Source organism: Magnolia sinica, chromosome 15, assembly GCF_029962835.1.
Source record: "Magnolia sinica isolate HGM2019 chromosome 15, MsV1, whole genome shotgun sequence".
In the NCBI taxonomy this organism is placed as follows: Eukaryota; Viridiplantae; Streptophyta; class Magnoliopsida; order Magnoliales; family Magnoliaceae; genus Magnolia; species Magnolia sinica.
Genome location: NC_080587.1, coordinates 73,497,663 through 73,510,436, shown reverse-complemented (window position 1 = coordinate 73,510,436; position 12,774 = coordinate 73,497,663). Strand labels below are relative to the sequence as shown.

The window sequence follows — 12,774 nt, the reverse complement described above, 5'->3', positions numbered from 1 at the left end:
TACATGTATAAATTAGATATTAGCAGTCAGCATCACTGCTATCTCCAATTTTCAACATTGAAGTCTGCGAAGCCCACACGTGTGTGGGTCCTACCCATCCACATATATGCTAACGTTTTGGTATGGCCCCATCACCTAGGGCCCAATTGATGAACGGCCTGGGTTCCATACATGTATAAATTAGATATTAGCGGTCAGCATCGCTGCTATCTCCAATTTTCAACATTGAAGTTTGCGAAGCCCACACGTGTGTGGGTCCTACCCATCCACATATATGCTAACATGCTAATATGGCAAGTCCAAGCTTTCCATCAAATTAGATCCTTTGGTCTAAAAATCAGGCCATTGTATTCAGTGGGCCATAGTATACGAAACAAGTGAAAACAAGTTTTTAGCCATCAATTTGTTGCCACGGCTAAATTTTAGACCGGTAAGCCCATGGATGGGTAGGGTTCCAGGTTGTGGCATGCCTGCATGATGATCAGAGAGAGGCTATCCTTTGGGCTTAACTATTGGTTGGCCACAAGACAAAATTTTGCCGTCATTGGATGATCTCGGCCATTTAAGAAATAGGCTTTTTCTCGCCTAATGGCAGGTGTTGCTGATTTTTTTCTTTTAGCATTCATTTGTAAACACCAATTAAAGTGTTGGAATCATCTAAACATTGTGAGTTTTGGACCATGGTCGGGCCAACCATGGTGGGACTGAACAAACCAACAGTTTGGATCATTGAACCATGGCCCCACTTCCATAAGAATGCGAAGATCGCACAAACCCTAGTGGACCCCACCACTAGAGAGGGGTAAACCAATCACATATCTGCCGGAATCAATGCCTTTGCGTCCACAATGTGCATTGCTAGCAACTGGAAATGGAGAGAGAGAGAGAGAGAGAGAGAGAGAGAGAGAGAGAGAGAGAGAGAGATCTTTTTTTTCTCTTTTTCGTTATGGCAACATAAAAGGGAAAATGCCTCTATTCTTCCCCCTTTTGATGAGAGAGGGGGAGAAAGAGGGAGGAATACGTACACCCCCTTTTGAGAAGAACATGGGCAAACTCGTCATTAAAAAAAAGGATATTATGGTAAAAAATGGAAAAAGTTTTAATGCATCACCACTTCCGGACTTTAGACTTCAACTTTAAGTGAATGGAGGGTAGCTGAAAAAACACCCGTATTTTCAGTGGTAGGCACTGAAAATTCCAATATTCAGTGGATTAGCCAACCGCTCTGATTAACCGAAAATTGGGATTTTCATTTGTAAGTGCGGAAATTAAGTTTTATCAAACAGGCCTTAAATGAAAATTTCTTGGAATTTTGGTTGCAAAAAGCATGAGAGGAAGTGGGAGGGTTTGGGTGTAGGAGCTGGGAAGAGCAAGGTATTCTGTAACAGTGACGGTGGCCGTAACAGCCTTTGCGATTTTTATTTTTATTTTTTGGAAAAAATTATTTCAGCCACATAATGGACCATTACAGCTGTTACAAGACCACTACGGGGCAGTAACAGGCCATTACAGATCAATTTTCTGTAATGGCTGTTACAACCAGTAACCGTAACAGTTACCACCGTTACTGCATGTAACAGTCGTTACGGAACCATTTTTGAATACCTCTGAAAGAGTTTGTTTCAAAAAGTTAGAAAGTGTAAGAACCTCACAATCAGGAAAGGGAACAGGAATGGGTGCAGGAGCATGAGAGTGATCCTGAACTGAAGCATAAGCTTGAAGTGGGACAGCACCTCTGTAGAAGCTTTGTACAACAAAGTTTGGAACTCATATTTGAAGGGTCATTATGACATCAGTGGGGTCTACTTATGACAAGAACATCTTAGATCACAAATTAGCTTTAATGTAATTACCATGAGAATGGTTCTTTCACATCTGACCTACATGCTCCTTATATAAATATGATATAAGGGTAAAATGTCTTATGAATGATTATCAAGTGTACCATGAGCGCACAACATTTTTTCTTCATTAAAAGAAAAAGGAAGTTTACAACACTTCTATCACTTTCCAATATGCAAATTGAATCATTCAACAAGTTACTCTACCACAACTTTACAAGTTTTTTGACCCAAAATAAATAAATAAATAAGAAAAGAGAACACCTCCACTAGAAGTTAAGGAAAACAAATTGTTTCAATGTTTCCATATTGATAGGAATGATCTGTTTCTATGTTGCAGAATTATTTCTGTATTGATAGTGATATTTTCTTTTCAATTCATTGAAAAAAAAAAAAACTTCTGTTTTGTTAATTGTCAATTAAATTAACTTAAAACACAATGGGCACTCTGCCATGTATTGAGATGCACAGTGTTCTTTTCACAGACTGAAAGTTGGATACAGATTTTCAACTAAAATGCAAAGGTTGTCGGTTTCTTCCTCTGAATCGTTCTAGAAAATTTGGTCGGCAAGTCAGGCTTGAGAGGTGAGGACGAAGTCATACTTCTTGATAAACAATGATAGTGATCTACTCTTCCACGTGGAAAAATCACTACCAGTATGCTTCTCATCAGAGGAAAAATCACTATCAGTGTGTCTAATCCCTTGTTTCATTTTCTGGGTTGGGGTTTTCCCTTCGTATGTGGTCTGGGTTTTCCCCTTGTCTAGGGGCCGGGTTTTCTCTTTGTTCTCATCTCTTGTTGTTCTTTTTTTGGCCTTTGGCCTTTATAAAATCAGTATTGTTGTATCATATCAGTTATTTAGATCAGTAAATTTATGGGCAGAAGAAATACAAACTGCCAGTTGTATCATGACAAATTTTCACTATTTATTGTTACCTTATAACCATTAGAAACATTCAAATGAAATATAATAATTTTTGGGTGAAATTTTTTTATATAAATTTTAGATTAAGATTGAACTTCTAACTTTGTTATCTTTTTAGAGTGTTTACATCTTTTTAAATTTCTTTTTTCACTAGATGAAAGTGATTGTATCAAGAATATCATTAATTTATTGATTACGACAGAGAATGCATCAAACCATGAGCGAGGTGGGATATGAAAAGAAAAATTGATATTTTAACAAAGCAGACCCCAATAAATTGGGATAAGGCCTAAATGATGGATAACAAAGCCCAAATCAATCAATTATTGAAATATATAAAAGTGTAAAAGAAGCTTTACTAAAAACAAAAAGGAAAATATATTACTTTCTTTTAGCATGCAACAAGATAAAATTTCATTAAGGAAAATATATACATCAATATTCCCAAAGACTACTCAGGTTTGTAACTCACCAATGTATATGCTCATAAAAGATCCAGCACATATGACTTCAACAAACATAATTATCCTGCACATTGCATAATATAAAAGGCAGCTGTCAGCAAGTAGTCTGGAAGTATCATGAACAAGAGTTCAATCATAGATGTGAATTATAAAGCAAATGGCTTCTGGGTATCATGAATTTTATTAAACAACCAGGCACCATTGCTATTTTTTTTTTTTTTTGAAAGATGATAAAAATATTATAAAACAGCAAAAAGAAAGAGAACAAAGCTGCACAGGAACAAAAATATACAAACCCCACCCTACACTCTACAGAAACCAAAACCTCACTCAAAAATGAAAAGACCCGAGCCCCTTACACTGCATTCAAGGAAAACCAATCCAAAAGGGACAATAAAACCCGACTAAGGACTGACAAAGCTGCGTGCTCTTCATTTCTGAAAGTACGATTATTGCGTTCCAACCAAATCGCCCACATCAACGCCATTATAGCTATCTTCCATCTACGTTAACGTAGCATACCCCCGCATTCCCCATGCCATGCCATGAACAAGGGTTGAACCAATCCTGGCATGGCCCAAGTATTATTGACCCAAGATCTGTTCATGGCCCAACTATTATTGACCCAAGATCTCATTGAAACTTAACAATGGTAGAGTAAGGACCCTATTGAGTTTGTATCGTGATTTGGACAAGACTCAAACTTGCCACGAACGAGATAGTGCTACAAAAATAGGAAGTACCTGAAACTTCTCCTACATGCTAAGGTATTCCTAGCAAGTATTTTAATAAGATATTAATCATAGAATAACAGCTATGATACAATGAGATTGAATCAACTCGTGGTTTGATAGACTAATAGATAGTGCTTGATTGTAATGAACCTATGTAATAGTCTATTACAGACTGGGGGAATTTTGTGATCTCATTGCCAGTTAGCAGCCCACATAAAGGAGGTTGTGTCAGGTGGGTGGCCAGTGTCAAACTTATGCCATAACTTTCATCATGAATCTGACCAATATGACATTCCAAACTAATGCTATGGCATTCTTCATAAGCGACATGCTGCATTTGAACCCAGGTGTATTGAGAAATGGGTAAGGGTTGGCCAGGTGTCCCCCGAATGTGACACGCTGCAACAATGCCCAGTTGTTGTGAGGAGTTGGCAAGGGTTCCCGAGCCATTCTGGACGCACGCAGATAAAGAAGCTAGTCCAGGAGAATAGGATTCATCTTACCATGCAGAATATAGGAACATGTATAGGTAAGAGCCTGGAGTTAGTAGATACAATGAAACTGTTAGAATGGTCACTCACAAGAATGACGTGATCACATGTATGGACACATGTGACATGGTCACACCTGCGGTCATCCTATTGGGGTTCAATCCTTATGCATTTGGTTGAGTGTACATGAGTCATTGAGTTTTAGTATTGTGTTTCTTTCTATAAGGGTATTCTTGTACTTTCAACTCCTAAATGAAAGCCCAAGTAATAAAACAAAAGAGGGTGGGCATGTCAAGCTTCTTATGCTCTCCACTCTCTCTCAAGTTTTCTCTCTCGCTTCTCCTTCTTCCATTCTTTCTTTCTTTTAGATCAACAACAGAAACGAACGAGAGTAAACATAGCTTGCGTTCAGGAGACAAAGTGTACAGGGGCCAAAAATAGAGAAATTGATGGATATACACTTGGTATATGGAAAAGGAAAACAATAGAAATGGGCAGGGATATTGGCAAATGAAGATTTAAAGGATAAAGTTGTAGATGTTAGGGGAGTAAGAGATAAGATTTTATTAAAAGAACTTGTGCTAGGAGAGGAGATAATCAATGTTATTAATGCATATACACTGCAGGTAGGGTTAGAGGATATAATCAAGAAATAATTCCAAAATGAGGATGGACTAATGCAAGGACTTATGGTGAGAGGATATTTGTAGGAGGAGACTTAAATTGTTATGTAGGAAAAGAACGTAGAGGCTATGAGAGTGTGCATGGAGGATATGGTTAGGGGAAGAAATGAGATGGGTGATGTTATCTTTGATTTCATTATGGCATACATTCTGGCTCTAGCAAACATAGACTTTAAAAAGAGAAATGAATATTTAATAACTTTCATAGACGGATCATATACAAGCCAAATAAATTTCCTTCCACTTGGGAAAACAAAGCGGCCAATATGTAAGGATTAAAAGGCTATACCAAGAGAGAGTCTAATTGCACAACATGGGTTAATGGTTATGGATATTAACATCAAGAGATGGAAGGAAGGGAGTGAAATTAATACGTATCCAAATACTGGTCAAAGGAATTTAAAAGGAGAGAAAACAATGCTATACAAAAATAAATTGTTGAAGAAGGTACGTAGGATATAAAGCAGGCGTAAATGTTATGTGGAGTGAGATAGTTGAGTGCATTAGAAAAGTGGCAAAAGATGTTTTAGGAGTATCTAAAAGGAAAAGCCATTCATACAAGGAAACTTGGTAGTGGAATGACAATGTACAAAGAACTATTCACAATAAACATTCACGTTTTAAAGCCTGGCAGGGGATTAGAAACGGTGAAAATTTTGAACAATATAGAAATGCCAAAAAGATTGCTAAGAAAATAGTGCGGCTAAACTTGAGGCTTATGATGACCTTTACAATAGATTGGGAATGAGAAAGTAAGAAAGATGTCTTCAAACTTGCAAAATGAGAGAGAGGAAGGACAGGACCCTAAATCGTGTTAGATGCATTACGAGCGATAACCAGAAGGTACTACTAAAGGATAATGAGCAACAAAGGTGGAGAAGCTTTTTAGAACTTATTAAATGACAATCACTTTGAGAGCATAGGAATAGAAGGAACCATAAACTCAAATGGCGTCAAATACCATAGATATTTACATAGAATTTGGATATCTAGAGTGAAAGCTCTTCGAAAGATGAAAATAGGAAAGCCCCTCTAGCCAAGTGGTATGCCAATAGAAGTTTGGATTTATTTTTTTTTAATTTAAATTTTATTATTATTAAATTTTTTTATTTTTATTTTTTTGGGGGGGGGGGGGGGGTGTTGCGGGTTGGTTTATCCAAAGTCATTTAACAAGATTGTAAGATCGAAGAAAATGACAAACGAATGATGGAAAAGTATTGTGGTAACTATTTATAAGAATAAAAGAGACGTGTAGAGCTGCACTAACGATAGTGGATTAAACTTATGAGCCATACTATGAAACTTCGGAAGAGAGTGATTGAGCGGAAACTAAGGCATGAGACAAATGTATTAGAAAATCAGGTTGGTTTCATACCTGCTAAGTTTATGGCTGAAGCTATTTTCTTACTTAGACAATTGATAGAGACGTATAAGGAGAGGATGAAGGATCTCCACATGGTCTTTATTAACTTGGAGAAAGTATACGATAGAGCCCCTAGAGAGTTAATGTGGTGGGTGCCAGAAAAGAAAGGAGTTTCAAGAGGATATATTGACATGATTAAGTGCTTGTATGAGGGAGACAACAAATATGAGGACTATTGGTGGCGCAACAAGTGAATTCCCAGTTACTGTCAGCTTGCACTGTGGGTCGTCATTAAGCCCATACCTTTTCACATTGGCATTGGATGAGTTAACGAGGCATTTGCAGGAAGAGATCCTATGGTTTATGTTGTTTGTAGATGAAATAGTTTTGATTGACAAGACGAAAACACAGAGCTAGATTTACATAGGGGTGCTTTAGAATTTAAAGAATTTAAAATCAGTCAGACTAAAATAGAGTATATGGAGTGCAATTTTAGTGAAAATAAGGACTTAGTTAGGATTACTGACCAAGAGGTTTCCCAAAATGACCACTTTCGATACCTTGGGTTAATAATTCATGAGAGTGGAAAGATTGAGAAGGATGTTGCCCATAGAATTCAAGATGGGTGAAAGAAATGGAGATGTGCCTGAAGAGTTTTATGTGATCCTTGTGTACTGCTCAAACTGAAAGGAAATTTTTATAGGAGAGCTACAAGACCAGCCATGGTATATGTGACAGAATGTTGGGCAATTAAGAAACAACATATTCATAGGATGAGTGTAGCTTAAAGTGAGGATGTTAAGATGGATGGGTGGCAAGTTGAGGGTGGATGGAATTAGAAATGAATGCATTCAAGGGAACTTAGGATCAACACCGATAAGTAATAATATATGGGAAAGTAGACCCAGATGGATTGGTCATGTGCAATGGAGACCAAGACAAGCTGAAGCTCTAAAAGCGCAAGGGGAAGGCACAAAGGATGTGCATGGAGGTAGTATGAAAAGACTTGATGACCTATGGTCTAACTAAAAGGTATGGCCTTTGATGGAGTAGGATGGTGGAAAGGATTCATGCAAACAACTCCGATTAATTGGGACAAGGCTTAGATGATGATGATGATCAACTACGATACCAAGCCTGATAGTGATGTGCCAACTGGTCCCCAACCACAAGTAATGCAGGGTTGCCATCAGGTGATAGATTTAAAGGATTTTTATTTTTATTTTATTGTGCCAAGCAATCAGCTAGTCCGCACTATACTGACATCAATGAGGGCAGCTAGTTGCCAAAGGATTTTTTCATTTTTTTTTCTTTTTTGTGAATGGCAGATTGTTATTCCTAAAACTGAACCCAAATAGATGAGAAAAAGCTATGACAATCAGACAACCTATTTATATGAAAAATTATATATTTATACAAGAAATAGTGTTGCCAAAAGCATCCCGGGAAGTACATTAGTTGCAGGATTCTTGTAATTACATGCCACTCCTGCTTCAAATCACGCTTTGGACTCGTGCATCTACTCCCGCTTCCTTGCCATTTTATACTTAAATAACATATACAAACAGGTGCTTCCCGATCTTGCACCTAAATCCATTGCCACTTTGCTTCATGCTTCTTGCAACTATAGCACAGGCGTTAGGAAAGGCAGAGGTATTGTGCCTCACGTACTCAGATATTTGCATAAGTTCACCTACATGCATCTAGGCCATGTGCTCCAAGGTGCATCCCCCATGGGAATGATAGGTGAATTCAAAATAAACGCTAATACAGGGTTTGTTTGGTCATCTTTCCACCCAAAAAGGATATGAATGGGTTTAGAGATTTAATCACAATATCCCACCCAAAACACTATTATAGCCCATGTCTACATCTCGAAACCTTTTTCTGAAGGAAAACCCAACTTCCCCATTTCTAAAGCTCTAATAGATCATATGATACGATGTTAATTTTCCAAAACACTGATCAAGCCTTGAGTATGGCTTGATGCTTAGCCCCTATAGTTTTGTGCACCCAAGTGGTAGACAATTCAATGGATGGATGCTTAGTATAGATTCTTCTCACTTTTTATAAAGTCTGGATGAGATTCATGATTTAGTTTAGGTATTTGAATGATTACATTTCATGTTAGAGGCGACAACCATAGAAGGTGATTCGGAAACTTTACTTAAAGTGCACATCATAGATCACAATGTGACCATGGACAACGATGAGGAAAACATTGTGATAAATACACACACACACAAAAGGATTTTACACTAGGGCTGCAACTTGAGTTGGGCTCAAGTTCGAACCTGACTAGCCCAACCTGAAATTTTGGTCGGGTTGGGTTGGTATTGGGTTGGTTGAGCTCGGGTTTGGCTCGGGCTGGAAATTATCAACCCAGCTCAGTTTGGGCTCAAGTTGCGGCCTACAGCCTATTTGGCAGCCTAGATTTGAGGGGTATTTGAGTGTATTCCAAATAAAAAACCTACCTTTTTGCATTTGGCAACAAGGTAGGTTTTTGACGGTTCAGGAGGATTTGGATTCCAAAGCGTTCCAAATTCCTGAAAAGCAAGGATTTGAGATCACAGTGTACCGGCAAGGTGGACCCTCCAAACTGGTTTCCTGGGTGCAGCCAACCTAAATCATGAATGGGCCTGATTTTTTAGATTTAGGACTAAATTTTCGTGTGGCGTCTAATGCTGGAGTGATTTCATATAATTATCACAGTAGGCATTCTAAAAATCAAGGGTGGACATTTCTCTCCCAACTGTTTTTTTGGTGTGGTCCACCTGAATCACAGGTTAGCCTGAATTTTTTGCCCTAGGTGTAATTTTTTATTTTTTATTTTGGAAAGTTAACATAGAGGATTGTATTAATAAAAGGAGCAAAAAAAGAACAAAAGAAACTGATCTGCTGAGATAGCAGAGCAGTTAGGCATATAAAAACTCAAAATTGTCTAACCCAAAAGCCTGTCGAGCCTATTAAAAGGTAGACGATTGCAGGTTTGTGGGCCTACTCCTGTGGCCCACCAAAGGCTTCAAATTACCTCAACTTTAACCAAAGTCTATGTTTTAATGGGCTTATTACAATGACTATCTACAATGTTACACACGTACACCACTTGGGAATATTGTGGATGATTTAGTTAATCAAATTCAAGCTTCTACGAATATAATACATGATCCTAATGCTTTCAAAACACGGGCTACCAAACAAAAAAATTAGATTCCGGTGCATTCCAATCACAGGATGCCAAACACGAGTGATGATTCCAGTGTATTTGGGATTTGGAAACCAACGCATTCCAAACACAAGCAACCAAACGAACCCCTAGGGCAAACCAGGCCAACCATATATTACATGCATAAATACAAATTATTATATTTAACGTATGTAAAATATAAGAAACTAATACATTAAATACAAGAAACTCTAATATTAGTATACTATCCAACCCAACCCAAACCAACCAAACCCGACCAACCCAAGTCAACCTGAGATGGGTTAAGAGTTGGGGATATGGTACATCAAGTTGGGCTCAAGTTGGGTCTCAGCTCGGTCAGACCAAGGAATGACCCAACTTGATGTCAGCTTGGGCTTGACTCTCAACTTGACCTGACCTGCTAATGTAGGAGCATTTTCACACCGGGCTCGAGAGGGGTCGCCTGTGGGATGCAGGGGCACACTCGGGGTGGGGCGGGGCCCACAAGGGAGGTTTCGTGTTCGAGACTCCTCACCAGGAGTGATTAATGCGCATTTCACACTGAGCTCGAGTAGGGTAGCCAATGGGATGCGAGGACACACTCGGGGAGGGCGGCCAGTGTGAGGCGGTACCCATGTGATTTAGGGCCCAAGAAGGAGTTCGGTCGAGGTCCTAACCCATGAGATGTGGGGCCTGGGCTATGAGATAAAGGGATTAATTCGTCATGCTCTAATAGTTCGAGCTTTTAGAGCAAGTGGTTAATTATCCTGCATCAAATTGGTATCAGAGCGGGAGGTCTCGTGTTCGAGACTCCTCACTGGGGGTGATTAATGCAGGAGCATTTTCACACCGGGCTCGAGTGGGGTCACCTGTGGGATGCAGGGGTACACTCGGGGTGGGCGGGGCCCCTGGGAGAGGTCTCGTGTTCGAGATTCCTCATCGGGGGTGATTAATGCGCATTTCACACCAAGCTCAAGTAGGGTAGCCTGTGGGATGCGGGGACACACTCGAGGTGGACGGCCCATGTGAGGCGGTACCCATGTGATTTGAGGCCCACGAGGGGAGTTCGGCCGAGGTCCTAACCCATGAGATGTGGAGCCTGAGCTATGAGATATAGGGATTAATTCGTCATGCTCTAACAGTTCGAGCTTTTAGAGCAAGTGGTTAATTGTCCTGCATCACCTGCACAAGTTGGGCTGCTACTGTACACTGCTAGCAGATGGACAATGAAATAATTAAGCATAACATGTAAGCACTTTGTAAATCAAGGCACAAAGTATACGAAAAGTAATAGGCAGACCTTAGTAATGTTGAGACAGAAAGGATATTGATCTGTGGCTGCCAAACCATGACAAGTAGCATTAGAGTCGTTCCTAACCAAAACAGACAAGCCGAAGTTATACCTTAAAATGTACATCAAGAAAAAAAGGATAGTACTTTGATAAGGAAGTTCATAAACAAATTGCATATGATAGTAAGAAACTAATACTATTCATGTAGATATTTCTGTAACTGATGCAACAAATTCTAAAGAGAAATACGTATACATCATCATATCATCATCGACTAATAACTAGAACCCACAATGCAAATGAAGAGACTGGGAGATACAAGTGGAACCATGATCATCATCACATAGAACATAATCCAAAGAAGATGCCCCACAAGCTCTCTAATCCCTAATATGGGTCTAAGAATCCAACAATTTAATATTTTCGGCAACATGAATCAATCATTCACATGCAAACTGTGGACCAATTAAGCTATGGGTCCAACGACTAAACAGCTAGATAGGGACCACATTGTCATACAGTAGGGTTGCTTTTGGTTTTTAGCAATGTCAGTTTTAGCCTCCATAATACCCCACGGAGGTCTCCATATCAAGAGTACATAGTCACCTGCATGATAAATGGATTTATGCCTTTGTGGCTAGTCTGCATGTGTCCATGTGCTGGAAGGTGGACAAGACGACTTTATCACCTCTTCACCCAATGTTCAGTATTGCAGTTAAGGGTTTTGGAACCAGAAATTCAAGGCTCTAGTGGACCATTCTAGGTCAGTATCTCTTTCCAATCAATTGCAATCATAAATGATACTTTAGATTCTCCTGATATAAAATGGATTAGCCTACATATGATACATTTCAAGCATAAACTGTTAGTGTTAGAGTATGTACTTACCAAAACTAGACCTCTGCTAATCTAAAAAGCAACAAGATCAAAAGAACTACAAATCAATCTTCTCATTCAAATTTTTTTTTTTTGTTTTTACAGTGACATAAAAATTTACAAACAGGCTACTCCTCTATGGAATTAAAAACATACTTTAAAAGTAGTGCATAAAAAACTCATGTAAAGAGATAGATGAGCCTTCTCCAATATTTACTTCTCTTTGCAGGAATAAGCAGAGCCCAAGAATTTGTAAATCAACTAACAAACATTTTATTAAGAGAAGTGTTTTAAATAGCATCTGTAGCACTACATAGTGTACTCAAATACCGCAAATTCCCTGTAGAATATGCTACAACTACATAGCATGTTGCGTATGTATGCCATGATGTACCTTTTTTTAAACGGTTTTTTAAAGTTTTCTTTGTGATAAATGGTTTAAAACTCGTATTTTAAAAAACCTTATAATGTGAAGTTGAAACCAACATTTCTTTATTGATTTTTTTGATCATCCTATCCATGCACTCTAACAACCCCCCTTTAATCTTAAGATGTATAGAAAACTTTATCTGAGTACCATATCTGAGGATTCAAACAGTGTACCCAGCTGCATGTAGAGGACGATAAAGCTAAGTCCATCTCTCATCTATTTTGTTCCAAATTGGAAAATTTTTTTTATTTTTTTTAAACATTATTGCAAGTAAATGCAATCTTCTCCTTTGTTAAATCCATCAACTCAAAAATGAACCCCGTTGTTGGACTCTCTTCTGAATCTACTTCTCTTAGAACGCTTACCAAAGGTATGGTGCTCTTAGCACATACAGCAACGTGCAACCAAAACTTTAGATCAAACATTATAATGGCCCGTACCTTTATTCCTTCTATCTTTTAGCTCAAAAATATGAACACCATTGTTC

General features: G+C 38.6%; 1 protein-coding gene across 2 annotated transcripts in view; it reads right to left on the bottom strand.

The window, feature by feature from the left end:
• Positions 1-12,774, bottom strand: part of LOC131226665 (protein FIP1-like) — a 33,643-nt gene that overhangs the window by 8,625 nt on the left and 12,244 nt on the right. For both annotated transcript variants that reach the window (XM_058222281.1, XM_058222282.1), the window contains exons 6-7: positions 10,990-11,062; positions 3,240-3,295 (exon numbers count right to left, since the gene is read on the bottom strand). In XM_058222281.1, coding sequence (XP_058078264.1) covers positions 3,240-3,295; positions 10,990-11,062 — 129 coding nt within the window. The remainder of the gene's footprint in view (positions 1-3,239; positions 3,296-10,989; positions 11,063-12,774) is intronic.